This window comes from Strongyloides ratti, assembly GCF_001040885.1.
Source record: "Strongyloides ratti genome assembly S_ratti_ED321, chromosome : 2".
NCBI classification, from domain to species: domain Eukaryota; kingdom Metazoa; phylum Nematoda; class Chromadorea; order Rhabditida; family Strongyloididae; genus Strongyloides; species Strongyloides ratti.
In genome coordinates, this window is record NC_037308.1 from 13,387,162 (window position 1) to 13,403,277 (window position 16,116).

Below are 16,116 nucleotides of genomic sequence, written 5' to 3' on the forward strand. Positions count from 1 at the left end.
AGATGATTATAAAGAAACTATATATTTTACGAATATTTGATAAACACGAACCTGATAACAGGTTTATAATATTTATTATACAATATACAGCTAAAATAATTATATATAATATTATATATATTCATTCTATTTATTTAATAATAAGTGAAAATTGTACATATAACTTTTATTAATTTTTTCATTTTAATTATAAAGTTAGAAAAAACTTTTTAAGTGTAATTAAAATGTTTTATTACATTTTATAAATTATAACTGAAATAATATTTCTTATATACATTAATTAGTTTTTTTTTTCATACAAAATTTAAAAAAAAAATAAGTATATGGTTTTGTTAAAGATTATTTTTTTACAAAATTTATATATTTGATAAAGTATATTTTGACAAGCATTATTATATATATATATTCATCGTTTTAATGTCTTCAGTCTTTTTTTTTTTGCCATAGAAATACAAAAGTCGTAGTTAAAAAGAATCCAAAGAATAAGCACAAGGACCATCACTGAAATAATTATAAATTTTCTTAATCATAATTTTTAAAAATTTTGTTGAAATAGTAGTACAAATATGTCATTTCAAACACTATACATAGAAAAAGGTTAATATATTTATATACAAAATAAAATAAAAAAAAAAATTATCTTCAAATTACCTTGATAATTCCCTCTGAAGATCAACCATTGTTTGATGAGCCTGAGCATAAAAAGCCATCTGTGCTTCAACAAAATCTTTTATACATTTTAAATGAGTATTCTAAAAAAAAGAAAAAAAAAACATTAACCACAATACTATTGAAAAAAGAAAAAATGTACTTACACGTGCAGTTTGTATTCCTTCAAGTAACAATTTAGTAATTTCAACTTGTTTATCAAATTCACTTTGTGCAACTCTTAAATCAGCTTCAGCCTACAAATAAAATAAGATTTATTATTTTGTTTATTATAAATAAATAATATTAATAACAAAATCACAAAGAACAAGATAGAGATTAAGACACATTTTAAACAAATATAATTATACAATATTTAAGTACTCTATACCTGTTCAATAGTTAACCCAATACCAGGCTAAATTTAAAAATAGTTATTAGTTTTAATTAATTAATAATTGATTATAATAAATTATTATGACATTATAAATAATATCAAAGATAATATTAAAAATTTATAACTTACAGATGCTTGAGTTTCTTGTGATTTTGCTTTTTTTAAACGATTTTTACAGGCATCCAAATCAAGACGTTTATGATTAAGTACTTTTCTTTCTTTCTATAATAATAAAATAATATTTTAATATATAAAAAAAAAATTAAATATAAACAAACTTGAATAGTTTTAATGTCACCTTCTAGGAATCTTCTAATTGGTAATAAAGTATTATTGGCACATTTATTAATAAACTCTCTTTCAATATTACCTAATTTGATTTGAGATTGGGAAGTTTTTAATAAAGCATCACCATATGGAGTTTCTGAGCCAAATGATGTTGCTGCTTCTAACATTGCCTGACCAAGTTTTTCAAAATTATTTAATTTAACTTCTTCCTTTTTAAGTTCTAATTTTTCATATAAAACTTCTTCCATTCTTACTGTTGGGTTAGGTTGTAAATAACATTCTAAACATGACAACAACTTTTTAGTATGCTCCTCTGTTTTATCAGCTCTTTGAAGAAGATTCTCAAAATTAGCATCAAGTTCAGTTCTTTCAGCATTTAAAAAAGTTTCTTCTGTAAATTGTTTAGCTCTTGTAAAAAAACCAGAAGCATCATTTGTAAATTTCTTTAAATTAAAATTCATGTTTTTTTTTTCTCCTACTTATAAAATATATTTTTGTTTAAATAAATATGTTATCTTTATGTGTATATTTTATATTTTTTTTATCTAATATATTATTTAAATAAAAATTAGAGAGAAAAGAACGACCAATAAATATTATTTCTAAAAATAAACAATATATAGAAAGAACAAAAATTTGATAGATCGATATACTGTTGGAACATAAGGATAATAATAATAATAATAATAATTTAAAATAAAAATATACTTTTTGTTTATAAATATATATGTATGTTTTGATATAATATTATAAATAAGAAATATGGAAAATACTTTTGTTTTAAAAATGAAATAATTTTATAGATGTGCCAAGATGTAACATTAAATATATTTAATGGAGGATGACGCCATAAATATTATATTTTATGGATAGAATTTACCCAATTTAATATTATATTTATGTGAAAAAACAATCGATAGCCAAAATTTTTAATGTATATATTTAATGGTGTCTTACAAAATTTTAAACTAAAACAAGAATATTGAAAAAAAAATGTTATAAATATAAATTTAGACAGAAAAAATTGATAAAGTACCCTCTAGTATAGTTTAATGTATATATAATGAAAATAACCAAAATATAACTGAATAATAATAAAGCACAAAACATATATAAACACAAGAAAAAAATTTATTCACATAAAAAAAAAATAAAATAAAATATAAACAAAATAAAAATAAAATAAGGCAATTTTTTTTAGAAAATGATGAAATATTAAAAATAATAATAAGAAATATATTTATATTATTTGTTAGTGTTAAAATGTTAAAATCTAGTATTTAGTTGGTAAAATGATGAAAAAAATTTAAATAATTTTAAAATATATATTAATAACAAAAAGGTTAACATAAACTTTAAATTTATACACACTAACAATATTGTCACTTTGACGTATATATGATTAATCATAAACAACCCATTAAAATTCGGTTAGACTAATATGTCACCAAAAAAAAAAAAATTTTTTTTTAGTATAATAAAGAAGAAATAAATTATATTATATGTTTACTAGAATAAAAATTTTTAAGTTGATATTATATAAGAAAAAGTGCAGAGATTAAAATGTTAATACATATGTAAGCATCATCCCATTCTTGTTACTTCATAGATGTATCATTTACGTAAATAAACACTTGAAATATTACTTTATTATTTTTTAAAATATTTCTATTATTTTTTACCTTTTTTTATTCTTAAAAATCTTTAAAAAAAAATAGATTTAATCATCTCAAATTAATTATTTATTTCTAATAAAATTGTAAAACTCATTTTTACATAAAATCACTAGTCTAACATTTTGATATGAAATGTACACATACAATTGAACTAGTAGTGTATATGTCTTTTTTACATATAATGCAAAAGTAAGCATTTCAAAAAAAAAAATGCCGTAGAAGGTCAATAAATCTAGGTATATTGTCTTATCGGTTTTGGTAAAACTATTTTTTAACTTTTAAAAAAGGTAGTTTTTAAATGTTCCAAAAAAACTCATAAAAGAATTCTCTTTAGTAAGAATATTAAAAAAAATACTTTTCAAAACTTTACGTTAAAAATCTCATGAAAGAATTTTAATTCTCAAATATTTCATAGAAAAAAAAATCGAAATTAAGGAAAAAATCTATTTAAATAACAAATTATATAAGGCAAATCAACACTTTTCAAGTATTGCAAAAAAAAGTTTCAGTTATGTAAATTTACTTGTTTTATTAGAGAAATCTTTCCAACCTTGTTAAACTAGATTTTAAAGGAAATTAAGTGATGATAAAATATTTATTAACACAATTGGAAAAAGAAAGTTTTTTGTTCTTCAAAAATTAAACTTTGATAATAATATCCAAAATAAAATATTTTCAGGAAAAAATTATCAACATCTTTAGAATTAAAATCATTAACATGGACACTTTCAATTTTTGTTCCAAACTTCAAAAATTGATAAAGAAAAATGATTAGTATGTATTTAGAAGGAAAAATAAAATTATATTCAAAAGTTTTTTTATTTATGTTGGAAATTTTATTTTACCAACCTTATATAACAATTAAAAAAAAATTTAATCAGCTTTATTTTTGATAACAATAGATCATTATGATAAATAACACATATAGTGTCAATAACACAAAAATGGTGTTTGACTATAACTTTAAAAAATAATAAAAATTTTGAGGGGTCAAAATCATTTTGGCATGACTAGATTTTGTCTATTTCTATATTTTAAGATTATCAAATGATCTAGGTATAGTTTATGGTTGCTAGGATACAAATAAAATTTATAATAAACTATAAATCCAATTTTATATATTCATTTTAATCTAGTGATAAATTAACAACTTTTTGTTACTATTTTTATTTCTTAATATTTCTAACTAAATATTTAATATAATGAAATTTGAAATAACTTACACAAAAAATCCTTCTCATCAGGCTGCTGTTACAGCTGTCACTTGGATAGATTCAGATGATGCCATTACATGTGGTGATGATGAACAAGTATTATTATGGGATACTGGTGCTTTTGAAAGTAAACAATTAATGACATTAAAAGGGTATGTCAAAAAAGTATTATAAATTCTTTTTTTTCTCATACAATAATTTATAGAAATTTTCCAACGTCGATACAATTATCCAATGGAATATCATCAACATCTAATAAAAAATCAATCAAAGATGGAATAATTATATCAACAACTGGTGGAAAAATTATTATTGTTAGAAATAATAAAATTGAAAAAACAATTAATGCACATGATGGAGCATGTCTTTCTGTTAGATGGAGCGATGATGGTTCCAGTTTTGTATCCTGTGGTGAAGAAGGAACAATTAAAATGTGGTCAAAAAATGGTATGCTTAGAAGTGTCCTTGCTAGATGTGATAATTCAATTTATACAATGGCGTGGTCACCAGATTCAACAAAAATTTTTTATTGCTCAAGTGAATATTGTTATATAAAAAGTTTAAAAATACCTTCACAACCAAGTAAATGGAAGGGACATGAGGGTATAATAACTTGTTGTGATTGGAGTATAACATCTAATCTTATTATAACTGGTGGTGAAGATTGTAAATATAGAGTTTGGGATGGTTTAGGTAGAATTATTTATACTTCATTATCACATGATTATCCAATAACTTCACTATCCTGGAATCCTGATGGTAATCTTTTTGTTGTCGGTAGTTATAATCTTTTAAGATTATGTGATAAATTAGGTTGGAGTCATTCTCTTGAAAAATTTATGGTTGGATCTATTTTGGCAGTTGATTGGTCACAAGATAGTACACAAATTATTGCAGGAACTGCCACTGGACATGTTATTTATGGTCAAATAATTGGAAAAAGATTATCATGGAATAATTTAGAAATTTTTATGTTTAAAAATAATGGGATTGAAGTTAAGGATGTTCTTTCTGAAACAATGATTGAAAAATTAGAAACTAAAGAGAGAATAGTTTATATATCTGTTGGTTTTGGTTATCTTGTTACTGTTACAACAAAACAAATTTATATTTATAAGTAAGTTTAATAAATTTTAGAAGAAAATCAAGTATTTTAAAAAAAAAATATTTGGAATCATAAGAAATTAAACATTCTAAATATACATATAAACATTACTTGATAATCTCGTAGAATTCTTGTAAATGTCTAATCATCCAAAGATTTTTTTTCTAGTGTACCCCTGAGTTATATCCTCAGAGTATCATTAGACATACCACTTAATTTTTCTTTTAAAATACATTAATAGTATATCAATGAAATTAATCATTTATTAATTTCTTTTTTTTTATAGTTCAAAAAATTGGAATTCACCAACAATAATTGATCTTAAAGAAGAAAGAGGTAATTCTGTCATTCAATCATCCAGGTAAAAAATAATATTGTTAAAATAAAAAAAAATTTTTTTTAGATTTTTTCTTTTGATAGGATTATCAATATTAGAAATTTATGGATATGAAGGCCGCCTTCAAACAACAATAAAATTACAAAGACAAACACTTCAAAAAATGATATCTGAAAAAAGCATTGCTTTATCTGATGATGTGGTTGGTGTACGTGACAGTGACAACCATAAAATTATCAATCTTTACGATGCAATAAATGGAAAAACAATAGGAGATGGCAAAATAATACATCAACAAGATATCATAGAAATATGTATTGATATGGTTGGTAATACTTTACAAAGAAAAATAGCATTTATTGATAGTAATAATGATTTATATATCAACTTAGTTAATTCTTTTGGTTTAACAGATCAAAGATATAAAATTGCTTCAAATGCTAAACAAATACTTTTTCATGATAAAAGTTCTATGCTTTTATGTTTACAAGAAAATACAAAATTACTAATATTCACTTATCCAAATATTGTTTTTGTTGATGGTGAATTGTTAAATGAAAGTACTATTATAATTGATCTCAAAGGAATTGGAAATTCACCATCATTAATTAATTTTACTGGAGAAAATATTTGTGTATTAAAATCTAATGGAGCATTTATAACATATTCTGTATCTCCATCTATACAAGCATTATTTGATTGTGTAAATAATTCAAAATGGGATCAAGCAGTAAAAGTATGTAGAAATGTTAAAGAACCATATCTTTGGTGTATGTTAGCTGGAATGGCTGTAGCTGAAAGGAATGTTTTTATTGCTGAAATGGCTTATTCTGAACTTGAAAAAGCAGATAGAGTTTTATTTCTTTCACAAATAAGAAAAGAAAAAAATTTAAATTTAAAAAATGCATTATTTGCAATGTTTGCTGGAAGGATAAGTGAAGCTGAAACAATATTACTTCAATCAAAATATTATTTTCGTGCTATTTTTCTTAACATACAAATGTATCGTTGGGATAGAGCATTACAATTAGCATTACAATATAATATGCATATTGATACAGTATTAGGATATAGACAAAGATATTTAGAAGATATTGGAGTAGAAGAGACCAATGAAAAAATATTACAACAATATTCACAGGTAATTTCTAATTCTTATATATTATAATATACTTCAAAATTATTTTAGGTAGAAGTTGACTGGGTTCATATTAAAAGATCAATAAATAATGAACTAGCTGTAGAGAAAGAAGCATAAATTTCGCACTTTTTTCAAAGTAATTCCATATTAAATATGTCACAATTAAATCAAAGCTCATAATAGTGGGTGGATCATATTAAAACCTTTATTTCAATTTTTTAATTATTTTTATATTATATTAGATAAAGTATTATAACATTTTGTACGCATATAAACATTCATTATAACTTTTCTATTATATAAGTTTCTTGAATATTGACATTAAAATTAATGTTACATTATAATTACGCCTTAACTTTTGACCTTTGCTCAGATAACTTAGAAAACTTGTACAAAATTTATAAAATGAAAAGCTTCATTTCTAAAGTTTAAATATTTTATGTCTAAAAGTAATTTTTATTTTTATATAATTTAAATGACATGTTAATAATATTATTTTAAATGAAGCTATTTAACTTTTTCTAAAAATATTTAATTTTTTTGATTCATATAAAAATCAAATTTTTAGGAAAAAAATCTTATTTTCTTACAATTGTATTGATAAAAAATTTTATTATAATTTATTTTAAAATAATTTCAATACAAGTGGAAAGATTTTTATGGCGAAAATTGTGAAATTATAATTTTAACAACTAAAATTTTTTATTATATAATGTGTTGATATACTTTATATAATTTATTATTTGATTAAATTTTTGTCTTAAATTTTAAAGTTTTTCCTTTTTTTTATAGAGTACTTAAAGTTAAAATTCTTTTATGAAATTTTAACTTGAAGTTCTTAAAAATATTTTCTACAACTTTGTGCTATCTGATTTTAAGTTTCTATTTTTATAAATGTTAACAATTTTTATCCAGTAGATATTTATTTTTTTTTTTAATTTATTCTTGTTTTAATAAAATTTTAAAAGTATACTTTTTATAATTTTTTTAAAAAAAAAATTCTTATTAAAGTTATTTATTTGTATGATCTTACTTTTTTTAACATATAAAAAAACTATTTTCTTTCAAAAACCAAAAAAATAGGCTAACCATTAACTGATAACATAATATTTTTTAGTCTTATTGTTTTCAATGGCACTTTTTTTTATGAAAAGCCATTTTCGCATAGTATATAAAAAATATATATATATTACTACTTTAAACTTGGTTATATATTTTTTATCAAAATTTTAAAGTACACTATATATTAAAATGTTATATCAGCATATTATATAAAAATAGTAATCAATCTAACATGATTAGATTTTGTATGTATGATTAAAAACAAATTATCTGTGTTAAATTAAGACATGTCTCCAATAAATTCTTTCTTATGTAAACAACATTGAAGATATATTTCCATTTGCAAACAATATTTGTAGCATTTTTTAATAATTAAAATATAGTTGTTTTTGTTATATTTTATATTACAAGGAAAATTTTTTGTATATTAAACATTATATTATTATTATATATCTATATATATATAATATGTAAAAGATATTTTTTTCATAACATGTTTTTTTTTTTTCCTATAAATTTTATTTAAATCGTTTGATTAGTAATTGAAATATATATATTAAGTAAATAAAATCTTTATTTTTAGGGATAATATATGTGTTTAATTCTAGATATTCTATATATTTAGACAATAAAGTCTGTCTAATTTTCATCATCGTTACAACTCATCACATTAATATATGTTTATATTGATCAATTTATTTATATTCATAGTTTTTAAATTTTTATTATATAAATATATATATATATATAAATGTATATAAATATAATTTGTAATTTAGATATATAAACCATTTTAAACTTATTATTATGGATTTTGAAACTCAAGAAAAAGTTAAAAGAAAAATTCATAAATATATGGAATTTCTACCTGATGTTGATAAGGTATAGTTAATATAAAGGAAATACCTTTTTAACAAATTTGTAGACACTGATGTACCTAGAAAAATTGAGTAAATTGCCAATTAATCTTGAGTTATTAGTTTCTACGGGTGTCGGTAAAGCTGTTGGTAAAATTGTTAAAAAAGGCACAGAGGAACAATCAATTTTGGCAAATCAAATTATAAAAGAATGGAAAGAATGTGTAAACAATGAAAAAGAAACTAAAGATTCTTCGAAAGAAAAATTACCAGATAATGAGGTAAAAACTGTGAAAGATGAGTATATAAGAAAACGTAAAAATTTAAAAGATGATGATGTGGGAGATATATATGATAAACCAAAAAAAGAAAAAAAGGTTGAAGAATTTGAAAGAAAAACTGAATCTTTTAGTGATGCTTTAAAATCTGTTGGTACTGCAAGAAGCAGACCAATTAAAAAACGTGTCGATGGTGATAGTGTATCTTCAAGAACGGTTAGTAATTCATATGAAATAGAAATGATAAAAAATATAGTTCCTACAATGAGGCGGTATTCTCCACCTCCTGAAAGTAAAGTTAAACCAGCAAGTGTTAAAAGATCTAATGAAGATCATTTTGAGATAAAATGTGTCAAGTCAACGATTCATGTATATGCTGCAGCTGGAAAAAATAAAAAAGTTTCATTAATTAATGGTGAACCACCAAAATTACTTTCATTTTGTCAAGAAGTTGTAAAAAAACATGTTGATAGTAAGTTATAATATTTTTAAAAATACAATATTTAATTATTTTAGTGATTGAGTATGTCGGGTTAATTCCTTATGAACTTTTAAAACCAGCTTTAGAAAGAGCAACACCTGAACAGTTGCTTAGAATTGTTAAATTGAATCCTCAAATTGAAATGGAATGTGATGAATTATTTCAGATTGTTTGTATGAAGAAACCAAAACAGTTTAGAAATAGAAATGGTGAAACATGGAAGGAAACTTATTTAAGAACTTTAAAAGAAGAAGATGATAAATTTGCTTTATTAACATCAAGAATAGCTAGAAATAATAAAGCTTCATGTGCTTCAGTAAGAAAGACAGAAGTGATTGATTTAAAACAAGTAAAAAATAGGGGTTCTATTGGTAATGGACGGGGACATTCGGGACCGGGTTCTTCTGGTAGTGGGAGAAATAGGAATATGGATAGTAAATTTTCTTCTACTGCTGCAGCTGCAAATAATCCTCAAAAGAAAGGTTACCTTATGGCAAAAACTTTGAGAATGTTTAGATCAGGAGTTCGATGATTTTCCTTAAATGTAATTATCCTATATAAATAGGTAAGAAACCAATTGTGAAAATTTTTTTTTATTTTATACTTTTCAATAAAATTTTCTAAGATAAAAAAATATGTTGATAACAGAAAGAGGAATGATTTCTTTGAAAAATTACTTTTTTAAAAAGATATAAAAGCAAAAAAGTGCAACATTTGTATTTGTTGCAAGATGGTTGAAATGAAATTTGACCTAAGGTTAAGAAGAGGTTGAATAACACGGTTTTAATATTAAAGTTTTATAAAAAAATTATTTTGAAACTAAATATGAATTTTTGAAGTTAGACTTGAAATTTCCAAAATTTTTTAAATTTTTAATAAATGTTTAAAATTCTATAACTTATTTTTAAAAAATCACATATCAATAAATTTAAAAGAAATGTTCTAGAATATGTTTTCTTCTATAATTTGTGAACTTATATATTTCTATATTTTTTTCTTCAAAAATTTCTAATGTGCTTTGTACATTTAACTGATTATAAATTTTTGTAAAACACCTTTTTCAATACAACAATAAGAAAATAAAATATGTAAAATTTGGTGTTTTTTTAGATAAAATGAGCATTGTTAGAAGAGAACTTTTTGTTTTTGAAAATAAACTTTAATGTTTTTATTTTTTTCAAGTGTTTATCAAACTTTAAAAAATACTCTAAAATTAACTTTTTGAGAGAAATAAAAACTTTCTTATGAACAAAAACTATTTTCAATTGAAAATAATGGTTTTATAAGAAAAATTATTGATAAATGAATAATGAAAAATATTTACAAAATTTGATGAAACAATTAGCATAAAAAATAATTACAATTTCTTTTTCAAGTAAACTTTATTTCTGTAAATCAGATTCTAAAATAAAGTGTTTACAGGAAAACGTAGAAAACTTTTTTTCAAAATATAGTTATTGACGTGCCAAATTTTAACAAATGACAAATCAGACTGTGGAGTACAATGTATCAAAGATACAGAAATAATCTAAATTTTAAAGGTAGTTATAAAGATTCAAATAAAGTTAAAAATTGAAACATTTTTAGAGCCAAATTTATGAAACCACAATTTATTTGAAAAGTATCATTATACAGATATATTGATTTTTGGAAAAACCTTCATTAGAAACGTATAAAGAAAATTGGATCTGAATCCAAGTATTATTATTGATTAGTACACTTTTGTTACTGAAAATTTGCTTTTTTATAAAAAAAAAGATAATAAGATTGGAGGGAAGTAATTTAATATTGAAAATTTTTGAAATTATTTTTACCAAAAAAAATATCAATGTAAAAGAATGTTTAAATGATGTTCAGCAAGTATTTTTAAGTAACTGTGCGCTTTGTAGATGCTTGTTCTTGTTCTAATTGAAGAATAGTCTGTAGTTGTCCTTTTAATACTTTACAATTTTGATTTAACCGATTATTTTCTTCTATTAAATTTTGTACCATTAATTCTATTTCCTGTTCTCTTAGTACTTTTTCTTGTAAACTTTTCTGCTCCAATTGTTCAATCTATATAAAGTTAAAAATAAATTATAAAGATAAAATAAATTTACTAACCTTTTTTTTTAAAGTAATATTTTCAGTTCTATCATTTTGAGCCTGTTCATCAACTGATGATTTTTGAACTTCTGTTTCAATTGCTTTTCTAATTCCATATGCTATAGCACTTTCTAATACTGATTGATAAGAGACAATAGTTAATTGGAATTCATGTTTAATTCTAAGTAATAGTAATCCTCTTTCAGCACAATTTATTGTCACTTGTCTAATAATTTCATCAAATAGCTGATCAAAAAGATCTCTTCTTATTGGACATATACCAAACATTTTAGCATTTCTTTCAATTAAAGATGCTTCAAATTTTTCATGAAGTGACAATAAATCTAATCTTGTTGTTGGTACAGTTGAAGTTTTTTCAATCCAAATTTTACCTTCACTTACATATTCTCTTCCTGGTAAAATAAAATCCATTATTTTTCTTAGTTGTGCTTCTGGATCTACAGGTACAAAATTTGGACCAGCTTTGTCTAATATCTCTGAATATTGCATATAATCTTGAAGTTTTTTTTCAAAGTCTTCTGCTATTCCATTATCATTATTTGTAGGCTCCTTTTCAACAGGTTTATCAGTTTTTAGAAATGATATACTACTAGACATAGTTAAAATATTAAATTTAGAAATAACATATAAGTTTAAAAAGTTTTATACCCAAAATTAATGATGTGTAAATAAACTTTATTATGCTTGACTGAAAACATAGCTTATATTCTATTTATAGAAATAAATAAGCATTTAAAACAAAAAAAAAACAATTTTTATATAAAATATTAATAGAAATATGGTCAATTTATTCATCAACATCTAATAATTGTTCACCCTGTCTTCCAAGTAACCAAAATGTTTCCATAACACCTTTTCCTTTTATAAGAACTTCACCACGTGGTTTTGTAACAAAGCCACCATATTTATTTAAAAGTTCATGTGCTTCACATGACATATGTATATGATTTGGTTTACCATTACTTTCCATTCTACTGGCTGTATTTACAGTATCACCAAAAAGACAATATCTTGGCATAGTTAATCCAACAACTCCAGCAACACATGATCCTGAATTCATTCCAATACGTATACGAATTCTTTCATTAGGTAAATGATCAATTTTAAACTCTGGTATTTTTTTAATTAATTCTAAACTTAAATTAGCAATTTCTTTAATATGTCTATTTCCATTTCTTTCTGGTAAACCTGAAACACATAAATATCCATCACCAATAGTTTCAACTTTATAAACATCATGTTCATTAATAGTTGAATCAAATATTGTATAAAGTCCATTCATTAAATTAACAACTTGGAGAGCCGAACATTTACTGGCTAATGTTGTAAAAGAGACAACATCAGAAAAAAAAACTGTTACTGAATTAAAATGTTCTGGAGGTATTATTTGTCCTGCTTTTAGTTTTTCTGCAATGGCCTTTGGTAACATTCTCGATAACAATATATCAGCTTTTTTTTTCTCTTCCACCAATTCTTTTGTTCTACTTTGTATGTCTTCTTCAAGAGATGTGGCATAATTTTCTAGTAAATTATACATATGATCCATTAAGTTTTTACTCTTTCCTTCATTCATATCTTTTACCAACTTTTTTACTGTTTTAATTTTTGGTCTTCTGCTTGGATCTTCTGACCACATATCTTTTATAAGATGTAACTTAAAAATGAATTTTTATAATTTATTCAAAAACAAAACTTACAAGATTTATATTAATACCTTCAACAGCTGGTTTCAATGTGGGTCTTGTCATGTCTGAACTTCTATTTTTTAACATGTAAATAATTTCATCAGCTTCTTTATTAGAATCTGAATTTTCAAATGATAAATTTTTATTTACTAAATCTGCCATAACAATTGAAAGTGAATAAATATCAGTTGCTTGATTTGGTTTCATCTCATTATCTCTTAATAATTCTGGAGCTGTCCAAAGTTGTTCACTAGCACTTTTTGGTTGTTCATAAATTCTTAAAAATGGTAAACCATAATCAGATAATTTTACTTGCCATCTCTCATCAACAAGACAATTTTTTGATGATAAATTTCCATGAACTTCTATTATTGAATGATGCATAGCATATAATCCTTCAATAACATCTTTTATCAATGAATAAATAAAAAATCCATCAATATTTATGTTTAAATTATCATTAGTTAAGATATCAATTAAACAACCTCTACTACAATATCTCCATAATGATAATAAAGCAGGTCCATCTATACAAAAACCAATTAATTTATTAATATTTTCATTATCAATCATTACAACATGCCTTATATATGCCATCTCTTTTTTATTAAGAACATAATAACAATTATGAACTCTTCCCATTACTGGATTATTATTTAAAACAAATAATTGATGTCTACCATCATTTTTATCAAAAAATGAATTTTTATCTTGATTACTCAAATTTGAATTAACAGATCTTCTTGACATCATTATAGATGAAGCACCTTTAAAATCTGAATATTTTATAAGTGAACCAAATCTTACTTTCCACACCTCATTTTGTTTTTCTTCTTCTTTTCTTTTTAAATAATACATAAAACTAATTATTAAAATTGTAGCAATTATAATTAATACTGATACAAAAATAATAATACCAAAATATAAAGGATAACTTTCAATAAATGATTTTTGACAATTTTCATTTAAATATCCACATTTTGGTATAGATAAAGGTTTTTCACCATTTCTTTTTAACCATATTGTACTTTTTTCATCCGTATAAAGTAAATCCATCTTCTATAAATTAATTCATATTAAAAATTTTTTAACTTACAACAGTTTTATAATTAAATACTTCTATTGAAATCCAAGATGTTATGTTTTCACCATTTTCAGAATAACTACTTAATGATAAAACTGAATTTCGAACCAAATTAGTATCAATTTGAAAAGATCCTTTAAAATTTTAATTATTAATATTTTATATAAAAAAAATAAATGTTTACCTGTAGCACCTATATAATTACCAACAGATAATTGTGATATTAAACTTCCATTTTTAATAATTTCATTAAAACTTAATGTATCATTATATAGATTTAAACCTTTACTAATAGCTGTAAAATAAATGTATGCAGTATCAAAAAGATATGGTGCATAGACACTAGAAACATTATATTTATCACATTCATCAAAACAATAAAAAGGCCATTCTTTCATATATTTTTTCATATTTACTTTTAAATCATCATATTTTCCTGGTATACCATTTGTAACTGAAAATTGATAATGATACATTAATGAATACATTGAAAAAGCATCTTTATCTCTTCCATCTGCCGTTAAGTTATAATCTTTCATTGCATTTTTACCTTCTTCATTAATATAAAAATCCATATCAGGATCAACATTTATAAAGACATATTCTGTATTATTCATACCACTATCAAAAAATGCTAACATTAAACTTCTTAATTTATCTATTTCATCAATACAAATTATATTAATTCTAGTAACTTGATTTATACTTTTTGCAGTAATTCTTAAATCTTTAGGTTCAAATGATGTCAATATACGTTTATAAACAATAGCCACATTTGAATAATAGTTAGAAAATTGATAATCTACTTGATATGCAAATGCTGCACACCTACTTAATTTTGATATAGAATTCATATAAACTAATGAAACTCGATTCCATTCAAATTTTGTTAATATTTCACCAAGTCCTTTAGCTGCATCAATATAACTTGGCATTGACTATTAAAAAAATAATTTATTTTATAATTAAAAAAAAATAATTTTCTAACCTGCATTAATGTTGGAAAAATAGAAACATCAGACATATCATTAAACATTGAAGTTCCAAATAAATATATTGGTAAACTAAAAAAAATTAAATTGATAAAAATATGATAAAAATTTTACTTGTAATATGAGGTAATAAGACTTGCTGGAATACATGTTTCACTACATGGTGGACCAATAACAACAGAAATATTATTTTCAACAATTGCTTTTCGTAATTCACCTACAGTATCACTAACATTACAATCATTTAATATAAGTTTAAAACTATAAATATTATTAGTTAGTTTTTTTAAATATTATTATAAAAAAAACACCTTAAATTTATTTTTTCTAAATTTGTATAATTTTCTTTTGCCAATTTCCATGCTTGAACAACAGCAGCTGCTGAATTTTGGTAACCTTGCCATATAACTATATCAGGATTAACATTTGGTAATAACAAAGCAATCCTTATTTCATGATTATATGTTGTATTATTTTGACAAAATATTATAGTTATTAAATTTAATAGAATAATAAATGTAGTTAACATTTTATAAAATATATTTAATCATAGATGATAAATTTTTTTTAATATATAGATATTTTTTTTTAATAAAATTAATAATCTTTATTAAAAAAAATTATTGTCTTTAAATTTTATTGTCTAGAAATTGTGAAACCTTTAAAATACATTTTAAAATAAAAAAAAATATTTTTTATTAAAATTTTGTCTTAAATTCCTACAGTATACTTTGAAAGATTCTTGTTAATTTAAAAAAAAGTCTA

The 16,116-nt window shown here is 22.5% G+C and overlaps 5 protein-coding genes across 5 annotated transcripts; 2 read left to right on the forward strand and 3 right to left on the reverse strand.

Moving 5' to 3' along the window:
• Positions 1-464: 464 nt before the first annotated feature.
• Positions 465-1,794, reverse strand: SRAE_2000426600 (Endophilin B; the record flags this gene model as incomplete). The annotated part of the gene is made up of 6 exons (XM_024643115.1): positions 465-501; positions 652-752; positions 816-905; positions 1,040-1,066; positions 1,175-1,267; positions 1,324-1,794. The coding sequence occupies 6 exons, from the start codon at positions 1,792-1,794 to the stop codon at positions 465-467; spliced, it is 819 nt and encodes a 272-aa protein (XP_024508818.1).
• A 2,417-nt stretch (positions 1,795-4,211) lies between these two features.
• SRAE_2000426700 (Intraflagellar transport protein 80 homolog) lies at positions 4,212-6,923 on the forward strand (the record flags this gene model as incomplete). Its single annotated transcript, XM_024643116.1, has 5 exons — positions 4,212-4,375; positions 4,429-5,340; positions 5,615-5,689; positions 5,732-6,806; positions 6,855-6,923. The coding sequence occupies 5 exons, from the start codon at positions 4,212-4,214 to the stop codon at positions 6,921-6,923; spliced, it is 2,295 nt and encodes a 764-aa protein (XP_024508819.1).
• Positions 6,924-8,675: 1,752 nt separating this feature from the next.
• SRAE_2000426800 (Transcription elongation factor B polypeptide 3) lies at positions 8,676-10,016 on the forward strand (the record flags this gene model as incomplete). The annotated part of the gene is made up of 3 exons (XM_024643117.1): positions 8,676-8,750; positions 8,794-9,475; positions 9,520-10,016. 3 exons carry the CDS (start codon positions 8,676-8,678, stop codon positions 10,014-10,016), a joined length of 1,254 nt encoding a protein of 417 aa, XP_024508820.1.
• A 1,334-nt stretch (positions 10,017-11,350) lies between these two features.
• Positions 11,351-12,187, reverse strand: SRAE_2000426900 (Axonemal dynein light intermediate polypeptide 1; the record flags this gene model as incomplete). The annotated part of the gene is made up of 2 exons (XM_024643119.1): positions 11,351-11,539; positions 11,588-12,187. 2 exons carry the CDS (start codon positions 12,185-12,187, stop codon positions 11,351-11,353), a joined length of 789 nt encoding a protein of 262 aa, XP_024508821.1.
• Positions 12,188-12,377: 190 nt separating this feature from the next.
• Positions 12,378-15,880, reverse strand: SRAE_2000427000 (Atrial natriuretic peptide receptor 1; the record flags this gene model as incomplete). Its single annotated transcript, XM_024643120.1, has 7 exons — positions 12,378-13,244; positions 13,288-14,334; positions 14,372-14,493; positions 14,544-15,297; positions 15,348-15,423; positions 15,466-15,612; positions 15,663-15,880. 7 exons carry the CDS (start codon positions 15,878-15,880, stop codon positions 12,378-12,380), a joined length of 3,231 nt encoding a protein of 1,076 aa, XP_024508822.1.
• Between the last annotated feature and the right edge of the window lie 236 nt (positions 15,881-16,116).